At 38.7% G+C, this 16,542-nt stretch overlaps 1 protein-coding gene across 5 annotated transcripts; it reads left to right on the top strand.

Moving 5' to 3' along the window:
* The first annotated feature begins 4,248 nt into the window (after positions 1 to 4,248).
* LOC120467467 (serine/threonine-protein kinase pim-2) lies at positions 4,249 to 16,542 on the top strand. 5 transcript variants are annotated; one of them, XM_089130912.1, is made up of 14 exons: positions 4,251 to 4,478; positions 4,595 to 4,688; positions 6,907 to 7,035; positions 8,101 to 8,195; positions 8,358 to 8,408; positions 8,511 to 8,889; positions 9,308 to 9,484; positions 9,705 to 9,793; positions 13,731 to 14,020; positions 14,193 to 14,341; positions 14,430 to 14,524; positions 14,686 to 14,736; positions 14,975 to 15,264; positions 15,491 to 16,542. In XM_089130912.1, the coding sequence occupies exons 3-9, from the start codon at positions 6,945 to 6,947 to the stop codon at positions 13,881 to 13,883; spliced, it is 1,035 nt and encodes a 344-aa protein (XP_088987038.1). In that variant the 5' UTR covers positions 4,251 to 4,478; positions 4,595 to 4,688; positions 6,907 to 6,944; the 3' UTR covers positions 13,884 to 14,020; positions 14,193 to 14,341; positions 14,430 to 14,524; positions 14,686 to 14,736; positions 14,975 to 15,264; positions 15,491 to 16,542. The 5 variants fall into 5 exon arrangements, with proteins under 5 accessions (XP_088987040.1, XP_088987038.1, XP_088987037.1 ...); XM_089130911.1 differs by having other exon boundaries at positions 15,479 to 16,542; XM_089130913.1 differs by lacking the exon at positions 4,595 to 4,688 and having other exon boundaries at positions 15,479 to 16,542.

Here is a 16,542-nt window from a genome sequence, read left to right as displayed (position 1 = left end):
AAGGGAACTGGTTTAGACTGAATCACTTTTGTATCTTTATTATGAATTAATTTATATTCTGTACATTTGATTATTCAATTTCTGTATTTTTTTTTTTTAATTTTGTAAAATTGTAAATTTTAAAATTGTGTTTAATTGTAAATGTGTGACATTTGTTTTATAATATTTGGTTGACTAAAATGGGAAAGAAAACAATAAATTTCAAGGTTTACATTTAATTTGGTGAGATTTTTTTCAAGACTTATTACAGTTTTTTTTATTGCTAAACGACAGTGAGCACAACTGGAGCTTCATGTGCAAAACTCTAACTCCAGTCTGCACAGCAGCCGTTCATGCGGACCAAACTCTACCCAGACAGCAAACTGACATTGAATCAACGTGGAAACGACGTCTCTCATGACATTGAAACAACGTTGATTTTGCTCATCGAATTAACGTTGAACCAACGTCAGACGCGGCATTCTTCAAAGCTAAATGAAAATCGAAAACTGGTATACTTTCATAACGTTGAAACAACGCGTTGATTTCAAGTTGATTTTCCGTTACTTTTGAAAGAATGACGTGTCTGACGTTGGTTCAACGTTAATTCGATGAGCAAAACAATGTCAGATCAACGTTGTTTCGATGTCATATTTCCACGTTGATTCAATGTCAGTTTGCTATCTGGGTAGTTAGTGTTTCATTGCTTGAACACAGTTTTCAAAACTCTACACACTTATCCCATGACTGTAACCACAACCTGCACAACACGGTGGATTTACAGCACTTTGTCTGAATGCTAACACACTGCTGTCAAAACTGTGAACTGCACATTCAAAACAGAATAAATTTCAGCCTTGTGCCTTTCACACACTGCTGATTTTCAAACAATTTCAGCTGAAAGGCTAAAAACTTGTGGCCTAATGCTTGAGAGAGGCAGGATTAGCCCCTCAATGTATTTGTGTGAATTACCATGTGTACTTTTAGTTTCTACCTTTGCTCATTACTGTAATTCTGTAAATTACTGACTATTAGCCTGGCTAACGCCAGACCCAAATCTCGTTGAGACTTGGGTTTGGGAACCACATGCACAATCAAGAATCAGTTTTTAATCAAATTGTGACTCCCACTGCTAATGCTTAGAGGCACATTTGTTTAGATAAGCTAATTTTAAGGGCAAAGAAACTCATTCTGGGTTAGAATATCTTTAATTTCAAACTCAGCTTTTTGGACGAGAATCTCTTTAATTTCTGGCATTACATGACGTTGGTATGCTGATGAAGACCTGCGCCCTAATGGCTGTAACCTGCTCCACTGTGGATGGAGTGACTGGTATAAATGGCAGGGTCTAAACCACACTGGCATACAGTGCTGAGAAGAGGATTGGTGCAAGAATAGAAATGTATAGATGGTTGTGCCTTTGTTATCGCTAACTTATATTAATGTTTTAAATAATTGGAAAAATAACGAGGATGCATCGCTAAGCCTTGGAGAGTGAGATGAGGGGATTGAAAACCTTATACAGTCACCTCAGAAGGAACCTTTGAAATGCTGTAAGAAATACTGCTTCTAAAAGTGTATTGCTGTATGGACGGAATAAAACCCGATCTTAACTTGTTGACCAGTTGATGCACAAGCAAGAGAGATGCATTAGGGACTTAAGCTAATAGTTACAAAACATAGGGCAAATAATAAAATTAAATAAAATCACACAATATAGTGAGCCACAAAACACATAATTTTGGGTTAATTACACAAATCACATCACTTTTGCATACAGACCTCACTTTTTTTGTATGTATTGTAAGAAATTACAGTCTGCTCCGATCAAACTTCCACTCCAATATAGATTATATTGAAATGTTCCTTCACTTGAAAGAGCTTATTTATCATAGAATCAATTCCTTACAATCTTAAACAAAATCACAGAGTCATGGTTATCACCTATAGAGTGGGAAAGACAGTGGGTATTCAAGAACCATCTTGATTAGGGAGTTTCTGAGAGATATTATCACCTTTAAACATTTGACCGTATCAGTCTAACACTTGTATCGTTCTCTTCGATTTACATTTAAAGACAGAGTTTGGAATAACAAAGACATAGACATGGAGGCACCACTTGTCTCGTTCTCTTCAATTTACATTTAAAGACAGAGTTTCAGCTCCACGCTGATAGAGAAGACGAATCTGTTTGTCTTGATTTACATTTAAGAGAAAGCTTCATTTACATGCTGAGAGGGAAGACAGATGTAAGACTGTATAAAATGTTTGCGCTGGGATGAGCTCGGGGTTCATTCTGACGCCGGTGAACCCAAGGTGCTTCGTGTGCCTTGCCACTGCTATTCTGTAAATAAACTTCATTTTTGAGATCTTCGACGTCCACTTCATTTTTTCTTACAGTATGAAACTATATATAGATATCTATGGTGACGACAGTCTGACAGTAGTAAATCTTCTAGTAGCTGTGCCAAGCCAAAAACGTTGAAATATTTTGTCCCGTTGCTTTTATGGACTCTCTATCTATGGGCTTCTCCCAGGACCGGTGCGTACACTTCTGCCGATCTAGGCGAAAAACAATTTTGCCGCCCCCCCATGCCATGCCATATACATATAACGCGAAAAAACCTAGCCTAAAGTCAGTGGCGCGTTGCACGTTGTTCATAATGCTATTTTAAGGGCGCATGCTTGGCCATAATGTAGCGGTTGCACAAGGCGCACACACTTTGATTCTCTCACCAACACAGATGCAGCAGTTTTTATTTTTGCAAATCATACATTATAACAAGGAAAAATATTAACACTTCTAGCTTACACATTTAGGCTACCCAAATTTTTCAGGCTAATTGTAGTAATGATGGATCAGACCTGTTTGGCAAAACAGATGTACTATAAGGACAAAACTTACCTCCATACAACGTCACCTTCTGTCTTTTACGGCCATGACAAGAACGTCGGTCTCCTTGGCTGTGAACGCTCCTGGCGCGCTCTTTTATTATCACATAAATATTATCATAATAATAACAACAATCTGCCATATTTCGTTTCAACATCCTGCTACATTAGTCCCAGATAGGTGATTCATGAACGATCTGTTTATTGCGTATGCCACGTGACAAATGAACGTAAGACTCGGAAAGTAAAGTAGCTAATCATTTATGTTCCCTGTAAATCATTTTTTACTGCATTATGGATGTGGATGTGATCGGGAAATTTGGCTGTTAAAATTATAACATTTAAAGCCACTTAAATAAACGAAATGACTCGAATGTCTCAGAGAGTCAGTAAAATGACTCGTGAGTGCAGGGGCTCGGGCTCGCCCTCGCCGGCAGTCATGACTCGTGAGAGCGGGGCGGCCGCAGCTCAGTAAATCATATAAATAACCTAGTTTGTGAATTGTTCATTCCCGGTTGGCACAAATTTTGCCGCTCTTACAAAAGCGCCACTCTAGGCAATTGCCTAGTTCGCCTATATGGACGCGCCGGCCCTGGCTTCTCCCATAGACAGCATAAGGCTTCTCCTTGACTTTATGCCTCCATGTCCCCCCGATTGCCTCATAGACAGTAAAAGATTGCCTGCGAGCTTCTCCTCCATATGGTAATGTCTCTATTGTGTGACAGAAAGTTGCGTAGTGATGACGCAATGGTTAGCCTATTTTTCACAAAAGCAGTCATTTTAATGTCAGATTTTTGTGGCATCGCCCTCTAATGTACTGGAATTGAACTGTGTGCCAACCAACCCTTGACCCAACGAGCCCCACTCTCCCCTAATGTGACCTCTGTGTTTGAACAGATTCAGTACTGAGCTTAAATGAAAGCCTAAAAGGTTAGGTCCCCTTTCCAATGATATCAAGCACCATATTATAGAATAATGCTAATATCTCTAGAATGATCCTAAACCAGATACACCAGATTTCAAAAACGGAATTTATTTTAGGGGGTTAGTTACTACATGAGTTGAAAAAAGTGATTTCGCTACCACCCCTGCACTGCAATGGTGGATTTTTCTAGTAGCCTACTAGGAGTGTATACCTTGCCAAAAATAAAAAAAAAATAACAATGATATCATTGATTGATCTATGGTATACATTAAAATGAATAGATGTAAAGCAATCCACTATTTGCACAACCACTTCTACTTATTACATATCGGGAGTTTCCGGATAGAGTGTTCATCGCACGTCCATACCAAGGGGGTAATCCATCGACCGGAAGTTGAAGCCGGCTGGGTGCCGCCATCTTGTAGCAGAACTTCACTTGAGTTAGCATTTCCATTGACTCCCATTCATTTTGGCGTCTGTGGTGTAATTAAAAAAGTTACAAGAGACTGTTTAATGTAGAATACTTTTATTTTGAAGGTGTGGGTTTTATTTTGTAATTTAGACTTCTTGTGGGTGGGATCATTTCCTGTTGTACTGTAGTTGAGGACATGTTGAAGAAGCACGTTGTAGTAAAAATGATATCTATCCAATTCATCTTTTGTTCGGTCATGGGGCCTCGTCAGTGAGTATCTTTAATTTAATAACATAAGACCCAATTTAGGAACAATATATTATTTGTTTGTGCTGTATTTATTTTTGTTTACTTACCTGCAATTGGTCATGTGTTTGTTATTTCAGTACAGTAGAGAGATTACCGTATGGACAGGAGGAGATACTTGTGGTCAATCGGGGAAACGTGGAGGCAAATGGCGCTTTTCCACTGCATAGTACGGTACGGTTCGGCTCAGTACACTTCGACTAGGCGCGGAACAGTTCGGATCGCTTTGCGTTTCCACTGCAGTAGTACCCCTTCAAAGTGTGTGGGGCTGATCGTTATTTGCGCGCGCCTCTACTGCCATGACATCATCTTAAAAGCGCCACATTTTCAAACCCACAACACAGGAACAATGGAGACTATCGAGGGGATGGTGTTCCTGATTCTCGGTATGTGGTTGTTTTTAACTGCTAGACGGAAAAATGTGTTTAAGATGAGGCTGATGGCAGCAAAACAAAAATACTGACAAAAAAAGTGTCTCGTGTCTCGTGTCGCAAATCCAATAACGCTAGTGACGCTGGTAGTGACGATTCTGTCTAACCAATCAGTGATCTGCAGTGTTTCACGTCACATTTTAGTACCGGTACGGTACGCTTGGAACCTCAACAGACGAGGTACCATTTAAAGCGACCTGAAGCGAACCGTACTGTACCGTACCATGCAGTGGAAAAGCACCACAAGTGAGACGTACTGAACCGAACCGTACCGTACTATGCAGTGGAAAAGCGCCTAAAATAACAAAATAATTAATCCGAATACCTAGCAAAAGTTTCTCCTTCTCCTAGCTCATGGACAGCTCCTACTCACACTCTCTGCCTCTGCAAGTTTCAGAAGGGAATGGTTCAGATTTCTCATGCCACAGCCACTAGAAGACAGACGGGTTGCTCACGTCACATCTACATCGTCAAGCTCTGTTTGAGTCGGTTTGAGTCTGCGCGTCAGGAACGGAAGTGCTAAAAAAATCGCTAAAAGTGGGCTTCACTTGTCTCAATTGAGTTCCAATGAGATGCTCTGTCCACTTCTTATACTGTCTATGGTCCATACATGAGAATGCAGATTATCACTATGTTTTATGGATGCCAATTGATTAAAACAATGAATAATGATCTCTGTATTAATTATCTTGAGCCTGCTGAAATGTTCCTATAAATATATTTTCTTTCCAACTGTTCCATTCTGAATAAATAGGCTAACTATATTTATCCACTAACCTGCAGCAGTCATGTGTCATCTCGTTCAGTATTTTTCTTTTAGCCTACCTATATTCTATACTTGAATTTTTTTTTTTAATGAATTTGACTAATAAAAAGTATTTCTTGTGTGCATTGGTAATAGTTGAATGAATGAATGAATGAATGCTCGCGAGGTGCCTACGACCAGAACGCACGCAGCGTAGAGGAGAATGACAGTCAACTTCTTTGAATATTAAAGGGATAGTTCACTTTGAAATTAATTTTTGATATGTTTATAGATTACCTCAAGGGCATCCAATATGGTGTCTCTGCAGTATTTTCAATTTTGACATTTTTAGGTAAAACTGTTCTTGTCTGTCAGTCATATAATGGAGATCTATGGGGTCCACCTCAAAGAGCATGCACAGAGAAGTCCAAATTAAACATGATTTAAAGACTTGTAAATGTAAGTACACATTGATGGCCTAAGACACGAAACGAGCGGTTTGTGTGAGAAAACAAACAGTGTTTATATCGGTTTTTTTTACCTCTTGTAACCACAGCCACGTCCAAGTGATCTGAAGGCACAGGCGCTTCGGTCTGCGCATGCGCCGGAAGTGATCTCTCGCACGCCTACGTCACTCTTTATTTATACATATTTTTATATATATGTTTTAGGTGGCGTTTGTTCAACTCATTGACTGCAGTACATTGAAAGTAAACATAACCAAAAGTGATATGTATTATTTCCACACGGAAGATCGTGAAGTTCAGTGCAAGCGGTCCATTATATTTTATATATGCGTAATCTAGGATTTAAATAAATTTTCCACTTTTCCTGATATGTCACCAAATTATCTTAAGACATTTTTCAATGGTTGTTCTCTTATTAATCCTGTCAAAGTCAAACCCTAAATTATTCTGACTTTAAATAAAAAAATATTGTTATAAAATAATACTAGAAATATTGTTTTTTATTATGAAGTGAAAGGACAATGTGTTTTATGTAGAAACATTAGAATAGAAAACAATACATTTTCCCCGCTGTGAACAATGTAGGCAATGACAAGTTCAGCTTCAGTCTCAACAAGCGCGTTCGAAAATGACGTCATAAAGAAGTTGAGCGTTGTCATGGTTCTTTGTGTTGTGTTTGCCAGTTAACTTAGTTCAGCCGTGTGAAACACATAACCTACTACAGTCAGTCTTCGTTGTTTGTTTTGCAGTTTATTTGATAAAGTTACCCAACTGGACGACTGTTATCATGGCAAAGCCCCTCGCTCAGTGCGACTCCTCCCCCTCAACATCCAGAACCGACGCGGCTACTGCACCGAGAAATGAGAGAAGTGCTGAGGGTAAGTTAAATCAAATGACCATTACAAATCCATCCACACGACCACGCCTTATACCATAATTATACTTAAGTTTTTTTTTCTTTTAATTCCAAGACATGTCTTAAATATTAGGGGGGCGGGGGGAATCGATACAGCATAGTATACTATCGCGATATTTTCTGAGGCAATACTGTAAAATTATCTGTTTTACTTTCCGATTTTCTTCACTGGTTTCTTTATTTTTCACTGATTGAGAATATAGGTTGAATCCGAAATCGCCCCCTAAACAATCATTCACTAAGTTAGGCTTATTCCCTAAGTTAGTCGCTTGAAGGAGTGAGTGAAAACGAGTGAGTGAATCTGGACAGCCGTTGAGCGTTGTGTGCTAGTTACACGTTAATACTGCAATGCAGGACAGAGACGCGATCTGACACGCGTCCCATTTTCTCACAAATGTCCATTTAAGACTTTATTTAAATCATTTTAGACAGCTCTTATGAGGACATTTGACAAAACGGACTTTTTGGCATAATTTGTGAGTAATGATTTGCTCAAGCCCGAACACCGGTAACACCGACTATCGTAGCAATCCTGGAGCTCAACATTCATGTGAGAGCGAGGTCTCCTCTCCTATTCAGAGAATAATTACGTCCTGTCCTGTGTCCTGAATGTTCAAGAACAAGTTTTTGCACTTCAGTCGAAGATAATGTTTACAGAATTAAATGTGACATTTAATTAAAATGAGTTGAGCAGTCTTATTTTGCTCATTTTTGTGATGTCTTTGAATAATATGGGGAACATGAATCGCAATATATTGCTTGTATGACAATATATATTGAGAATCGCAATAATATTGAATTGTGGCCCAAATATCGCGATACTATCAAATCGTCACATCGTTGCCAATTCCCACCCCTATTAAATATATAAACAAGATTTGTAAAAAAAACAAAAAAACAACAACAACAACAAAAAAAAAACTACAATTGTACAATACAATTTGGTTTACTGCCATATCTCAAATATTACTCTCACTGCTGTCCATGCTTGACAGAATGTCAACTATAACCATTAATCTTTTAACAGACGACATTCTGAGCCGGTTTAAAATCGGCAAAAAGCTTGGTGAGGGAGGATTCGGCCAGGTTTATAAAGGAAAGCGCTTGGCGGATGGACTTGAGGTATAGTCATTTCTTACATTTATCAATTTAGCAAATTCTTTTTCGTCTCACTATCCATTTCAAGTCCTTTTATTGTATATTATGTTCACTAGGCTATGTGGTGCAATTTACATGTTTGTAAATGTAATTGTAATGGGCTAAATGTTTTGTTTTGTTGATCAGGTGGCAGTGAAATTTGTCAAAAAGTTCAGTAACATGGAATACGTCAGAATTGTAAGTTTGATCATGAAAACAACATTTTCCCAAAACTGGACAAACATTTTTTATTCTAAAATCTTATAAAAATCCTCTAATCAACAATGATCTTTCTTCCAGCCTGGTCATCCTACACCCGTCCCATTAGAGGTCGGCCTGTTAACCGCTGTTAATAGGGACCCCAAAGTTAAAGAGATCATTGAACTGCTGGACTGGCAGGACCAGCCTGACCAATATATCATGGTCTTGGAGCGTCCCCCACACTGCAAAGATGTGTATCATTTTTGGAATAATCGCAAACGCATCCTCAGGGAGGAAACGGCACGGACTATCATGGCGCAGGCAACAACGGCTGCTCAGACGTGCTGTGACCGAGGAGTTTTCCACAGCGACATCAAGTTACAAAACCTGCTGATCAACAAAAAAACACGGGAGGTCAAACTGATTGACTTCGGGTGCGGGAGATTCCTGAAAAAGTCCGCCTATGACGAATTCTGTGGTATGTATTATGAATCAAGGTTTGAAAAGAGTTTTTATTTTTTAAATTTAGATGAATATGTTCTCACTAAATATGTCGCCTCACGCCTGGTTTGGCCATGGATTGATCTCACTTTTAAAACTCCAGAATTGTGAATAAAAACAACTAAATTATTCATTTACTCTAATGGATACAGAAAGTGTTGATACACGGGGCAACTTTTTTGAGCAATGTTGCAGAGCGATGTTCCTTGGGCGCTTTCTCATTGAGAATGGGCAACAAATTTCTGTCTGGGTACTTTAGATCAGTCATGGGCCCTGTATCTCACCTGGTTTCCTGTTAACGGCAACATTGCTCAATAAGTTGCCCCGTGTATCGTCACCTAGAGAAAACATGCTATGGGATTTCAAGCTTAACCATCAGACAAATCTCTTTCTAGGAACAAGACTGTACTGTCCACCTGAGTTCGACAAAAGGGGCAATTACCACGGTAAACCAGCTACTGTGTGGTCTCTGGGAATGCTCTTATTCGAGATGGTTTGTGGACGCTTTCCAGAAGCCAAAGACCATCTGAGGATTAAGAAAAACATCTGGTCTGAGCGTCACTTGTCAAAAGGTAAAATTGCATTCATCACAAAAAAGATGATCAATTATAATTTCAAATCACCAAAATAGAACAAATGAAACAAAGAAGTAACAGTAACACCAAAACCAGAAAGCTTCATAAAATATGGCTGTTACCAGTTCCAGTTTTTTTTAACCGTACAGTATAGCGTAGTCTAATCTCACAGCTTAATAGAAAGACAGCAGGTGTAAAGTTTAAGGTCTCTTCACAGATTGCTGCCACCTGATTCGACGCCTCCTGCGGGAAAACCCAAGACGGCGGATTGGTTTGGAGGAAATCATTTCCCATAAATGGTTTAAGGTAATGACCCTAACAAGCTAGAAATGAATTTGGATTTACAGGTGGAACTCGAAAAATTAGAAAATTTATTTCAGTAATTCAACTTAAAAGGTCAAACTAATATATGAGAGAGACTCATAACATGCAGAGTGTGATATTTCAAGCCTTTATTTGTTATAATTGTGATGATTATGGCGTACAGCTATGAAAACCTTTTCACAATATTCTAACTGAATTTGGGTTTCATCCATAATCATCACAATTACAACAAATAAAGACTTGAAATGTCTCACTTTGCGTGTTATGAGTCTATGGTCTCGTTTACACTGCATGGTTTAAGTGACCGATTTCTTCCTCTCATGTGGCACAGATCGGATATGACCTGTGAACGTGTAAGCAGGAAAAAACGCATGGATTCCGATTTTCTCAGATCAGATTCAGGCCTCACTCATATGTGGTAATAAATCATATATGAATTGGATACGTGCATTCACGTGTGCCATGTAAGCAGACAAATCGGATATTCCCCAGTAAATGCGAGACGTACATCATTAAAAAGTGCACGATTATAGGCGCGATGGAAGAAAGGATACACACAGTGGAGCAATGCGGAGGTTTCATGTCGTTTGAGTGTTTTGGGCGATGAGTGCAGGCAAAAATGCAGGGTTGTTACAGAAATAAATCTGTATTTGAAGACATTTCACGAGATAAATGAGGCATCGTTTTAAGTGCTCGCTACAGTGCCTCTCCTCTTATTCTCCGGCGTACGAGACCAATGTTTTGATGACTTTTCAAAATATTGTGGAAAGAAAAACACTGGATAATTTTATTCGCATCTGCATCCATTGAAGTTTGTGCTGTTTTACTTAATTTCCCGGGTCAGAACGTCTGCATTTGGTAGTTTCAGCAGTGTATAGTGTAAATGCAAAAATCGGATATGGGTCACTTTTAAAAGATGATGTAAGCGGGTTGTCAATAAAATCAGATATAGTCAGAAAATCGGATTTGGGCATCAAGACCTGCAGTGTAAATGCAGCCTATAACAAATTATTTTTACCCTGCTCAGGTGTGCGACTCCCCCTCAACATCCAGAACCGACGCGGCTACTGCACCGAGAAATGAGAGAAGTGCTGAGGGTAAATCAAATGACCATTACAAATCCATCCACACCACCACACATTATACCATAATTAAACTTTAATTCCAAGACATGTCTTAAATATCTAAACAAGTTTTGTTAAAAAAAGAAACTACAATTGTACAATACAATTGGTTTTACTGCCATATCTCAAATATTACTCTCCCTGCTGTCCATGCTTGACATTTCATGTCAACTATAACCATTAATCTTTTAACAGACGACACTCTCAGCCGGTTTAAAATCGGCAAAATCCTTGGTGTGGGAGAATTCGGCAAGGTTTATGAAGGGAAGCGCTTGGCGGATGGACTTGAGGTATAGTCATCTTACATTTATCAATTTAGCAAATTCTTTTTCATCTCACTATCCATTTCAAGTCCTTTTATTGTATAATATGTTCACTAGGCTATGTGGTGCAATTTACATGTTTGTAAATGTAATTGTAATGGGCTAAATGTTTTGTTGATCAGGTGGCAGTGAAAATTGTCAAAAAGTCAAAGAGCATGGAATACATCACAATTGTAAGTTTGAGCATGAAAACAACATTTTTTCCAAAACTGGACAAACATTTTTTATTCTAAAATCTTATAAAAATCCTCTAATCAACAATGATCTTTCTTCCAGCCTGGTCATCCTACACCCGTCCCATTAGAGGTCGGCCTGTTAACCGCTGCTAATAGGGACCCCAAAGTTAAAGAGATCATTGAACTGCTGGACTGGCAGGACCAGCCTGACCAATATATCATGGTCTTGGAGCGTCCCCCACACTGCGAAGATGTGTTTCATTTTTGGAATAATTGTAATCGCATCCTCTGTGAGGAAACGGCACGGACTATCATGGCGCAGGCAACAACGGCTGCTCAGACGTGCTGTGACCGAGGAGTTTTCCACGGCGACATCAAGTTACAAAACCTGCTGATCAACAAAAAAACACGCGAGGTCAAACTGATTGACTTCAGGAGCGGGAGATTCCTGAAAGAGTCCGGCTATGACGACTTCCGTGGTATGTATTATGAATCAAGGTTTGAAAAGAGTTTTTATTTTTTAAATTTAGATGAATATATTCTCACTAAATATGTCGCCTCACGCCTGGTTTGGCCATGGATTGTTCTCACTTTTAAAACTCCAGAATTGTGAATAAAAACAACTAAATTATTCATTTACTCTAATGGATACAGAAAGTGTTGATACACGGGGCAACTTTTTTGAGCAATGTTGCAGAGCGATGTTCCTTGGGCGCTTTCTCATTGAGAATGGGCAACAAATTTCTATCTGGGTACTTTAGATCAGTCATGGGCCCTTTATCTCACCTGGTTTCCTGTTAACGGCAACATTGCTCAATAAGTTGCCCCGTGTATCGTCTCCTAGAGAAAACATGCTATGGGATTTCAAACTTAACCATCAGACAAATCTCTTTCTAGGAACAAGACCGTACTGTCCACCTGAGTTCCACACAAGGGGCAATTACCACGGTAAACCAGCTACTGTGTGGTCTCTGGGAATGCTCTTATTCGTAATGTTGTGTGGACGCTTTCCAGAAGCCAAAGACCATCTGAGGATTAAGAATAACACCTGGTCTATGTTTCACTTGTCCAACGGTAAAATTGCATTCATTATAAAAAAGATGATCAATAATAATTTCAAATCACCAAAATAGAACAAATGAAACAAAGAAGTAACAGTAACACCAAAACCAGAAAGCTTCATAAAATATGGCTGTTACCAGTTCCAGTTTTTTTTAACCGTACAGTATAGCGTAGTCTAATCTCACAGCTTAATAGAAAGACAGCAGATGTAAAGTTTAAGGTCTCTTCACAGATTGCTGCAAACTGATTCGACGCCTCCTGCAGAAAGACCCAGCCCAACGGATTGGTTTGGAGGAAATCATTTCCCATAATTGGTTTAAGGTAATGACCCTAATAAGCTAGAAATGAATTTGGATTTACAGGTGAAACTCGAAAAAATTAGAAAATCATGCAAAAGTTAATTTATTTCAGTAATTCAACTTAAAAGGTCAAACATATATGATAGAGAGACTCATAACATGCAGAGTGTGATATTTCAAGCCTTTATTTGTTATAATTGTGATGATTATGGCGTACAGCTATGAAAACCTTTTCACAATATTCTAACTGAATTTGGTGTTTCATCCATAATCATCACAATTACAACAAATAAAGGCTTGAAATGTCTCACTTTGCGTGTTATGAGTCTCTATAATATATTAGTTTCACCTTTTAAGTTGAATTACGTAAATAAATGAACTTTTGCACAATGTTCTAATTTTTCGTGTTATGAGTCTCTATAATATATTAGTTTCACCTTTTAAGTTGAATTACGTAAATAAATGAACTTTTGCACAATGTTCTAATTTTTCGAGTTTCACCTGTATATTAATATTTGGAAGACAGTTTTTTTGTCAATTTGTTTGATATGTTCTTAGTTTATTGTGAAACAGGAAAAGTCAAGGTCAAATCTCTTATATGTGTAATGTATGTTTATCATCAACCTGTTAGAAAGGGAAGCGATAGTCAGGAGAGACAGAAGAGGAGGAGTAGGTCGGAGCAGCAGCTGAGGTCAGGGTCAGAAAGTGGACGATCAGACCACTGCAGCCACTAGCGAGAGAAGTTTTCTGTTTATTAGAGCTCTGTACATCATTTTCAGAAAGATTAATGCAATCCCATATATACCTGGAAAACTGGCATGCCACCTGCCAATGAAATAATCCAAGAAAGTGAAAACGTGTATTTCTGTTACTTTGAATAATGGCGAAAGGTGAAATGTATATTTTTCTTCTCCAATAATTCTTTCCCAAAACAGTTGCTGTCAAAACCCAAATTTAATGGAGTGGAGAAGATCAAAACATGGACATACATGGCTGCTACGGGACTGAATGTGACCCCTGGACCGGATTACGCACAGGTACTCTGTTTCTCTGTCCAGGTCGTATCCAGATTGAGCCGACACGGCTGAAAAGCATCAACCATTTGAGGAAAATGAGATGCCGATGAGAAAGAGGACAAGGACGGGAAGTTTTGTGAAGCTGCCGTCTCTTCATTATCGCAGCTCAGACCAGACCACTGCACCGATAAATGAGAGAAGTGCTGAGGGTAAATCAAATGACCATTACAAATCCATGTGTTATATTTTAACAAAAGAATCACCATAATGGGTATGCAGTGTGTAATTATTATATATTTCACACAGAACAGTTAGATATTGAGCTGACACTTTTTATCCAAAGCATCATTTATTTGAAACGTGAAATTCTCTACTGGACAGTGCCTGTGCTCTAGAGGATCATGGTCTTCAGATACCTCTATCCAGTGGTCTTGAAGTCGTTCCTCCTGTAGATCCGCAGGTTCAAACCCCTTCAGCTCCAGTCCACCACAGTCCAGCACCAGATCACAGAGTGGACGTAACAACTGAGGGTGAGTTTACTTCCATATCTCAAATATTACTCTCACTGCTGTCCATGCTTGACATTTCATGTCAACAATACCATTAATCTTTTAACAGACGACATTCTGAGCCGGTTTAAAATCGGCAAAATGCTTGGTGTGGGAGAATTCGGCAAGGTTTATAAAGGGAAGCGCTTGGCGGATGGTCTTGAGGTATAGTCATTTCTTACATTTATCAATTTAGCAAATTCTTTTTCCTCTCACAATCCATTTCAAGTCCTTTTATTGTATGTTATGTTCACTAGGCTATGTGGTGCAACTTACATGTTGTAAATGTAATTGTAATGGGCTAAATGTTTTGTTTTGTTAATCAGGTGGCAGTGAAAATTGTCAAAAAGTCAAAGAACATGGAATACATCAAAATTGTAAGTTTGATCATGAAAACAACATTTTTCCAAAACTGGACAAACATTTTTTATTCTAAAATCTTATAAAAATCCTCCAACCAACAATGATCTTTCTTCCAGCCTGGTCATCCTACACCCGTCCCATTAGAGGTCGGCCTGTTGTTAATAGGGGCCCCAAAGTTGAAGAGATCATTGAACTGCTGGACTGGCAATTATTTTTTCCCTAAAAATTTGACTATTTTTTTCCCCAAAACAGTTGCTGTCAAAACCCAAATTTAATGGAGTGGAGAAGATCAAAACATGGACATACAAGTCTGCTGCGGGACTGAATGTGACCCCTGGACCGGATTACGCACAGGTACTCTGTTTCTCTGTCCAGGTCGTATCCAGATTGAGTCGACGCGGCTGAAAAGCATCAACCATTTGAGGAAAATGAGATGCCGATGAGAAAGAGGACAAGGACGGGAAGTTTTGTGAAGCTGCCGTCTCTTCATTATCACAGCTCAGACCAGACCACTGCACCGATAAATGAGAGAAGTGCTGAGGGTAAATCAAATGACCATTACAAATCCATCCACACCAACACGCATTATACCATAATTAAGCTTAAGTTTTTTCTTTTAATTCCAAGACATGTCTTAAAAATTGTTAAAAAAACTAAACTGTTACAATAATCATGTTACAATCAATGCTACAATAATCGTTACATCATTAGAAGAATGGCATCTATGCTAATTTTAGTGTCTTTGTTTATCCCGAGGTTTTCCCGCAGCATGCCGGATCCAGGCCGTATCCAGATCTGGCGATGACCTTAGCCTGGACACGATGACGATGACAATGCAGTGCTGAAGTGCCAACTAGCCTCTCCCTATGGAGGATCCCTTTCCCACTCTACAGATTAAGCGATGTGAATTCGTTTCGCGTCCCTACCCTGAAGTGATTCGAAAATCTGTATCAAATTTATAGACAAGTAGTTTGTTCAGGCATGAGGGAATTTAAAAACCTGCGCGCATATATTCAAACGCACATAACTATTGAATCAATTCTCAATGCACATGTGAACGTCATCAGCAGGGCTGTTACTACCAATTTATCACAGGTTCACGTTTAAAGTCTATTTAGAAACATTCATATACATTTTCACGTGACAGTTACTGTAAATTCGGCCTCTAGTTCATAAACGCCAGAGGAGAACTGGCCCCCGACTGAGCCTGGGTTCTCCCAAGGTTTTTTTTCCTCCATCGGGTCACCTGATGGAGTTTTTCAGTTCCTTGCCACTGTCGCCTTTGGCTTGCTCAGTTGGGGATATTCAAATCAATTATACTACAGGGCTGTTGAACGCTTGATTCTGATTGGTTGAGAACGTTCTAAAGGTGTGCAATTATTTTCACGGCTAAAGTAGTTTCAGGCAAGTTTGAACCGCATTACAGTTCCATATCACTGCGCGTAGTTAACGGAAAATAGGATACAATTCATAACAAGAGAAGACATGCAGCCCCTTGCGCTTGATCTGCAATTTTCGATGTCTAACTTCACAATCAATGGACACATACAGTTTAATTTTAATAAATAAAGTATAGTCCTATCTATAATAGGCTAAATAGAAAATTAAACTGAATAGGCTATATAAATAAATTAATAGTCCTGCTGCACGTAATTTCATAAATATTCCAGATAATATAACAAATAAATAATTATTGATTGGCCTACTTGTAAAAAAGTGCTTTGTGTGTTTCATTTATTGGGTTATCTACTGTCAATTATGGAAAACAATAATGAACGAATTAATTAAAACGAAGTTAATAAATAAATAATAATATTGAC

The sequence above is a fragment of the Pimephales promelas genome, chromosome 5 (genome assembly GCF_988280905.1).
Source record: "Pimephales promelas chromosome 5, fPimPro1.hap1.1, whole genome shotgun sequence".
Taxonomy (NCBI): Eukaryota; Metazoa; Chordata; class Actinopteri; order Cypriniformes; family Leuciscidae; genus Pimephales; species Pimephales promelas.
This window is presented reverse-complemented; position numbering and strand designations above follow the sequence as displayed.

Coding starts and splice junctions, on each gene's coding strand:
- LOC120467467 (XM_089130914.1), top strand. CDS start 6,945: ATGGCAAAGCCCCTCGCTCAGTGCGACTCCTCCCCCTCAACATCCAGA. Junction 8,409..8,510: donor ACATGGAATACGTCAGAATT/GTAAGTTTGATC, acceptor TCTTTCTTCCAG/CCTGGTCATCCTACACCCGT. Junction 8,890..9,307: donor CGCCTATGACGAATTCTGTG/GTATGTATTATG, acceptor ATCTCTTTCTAG/GAACAAGACTGTACTGTCCA.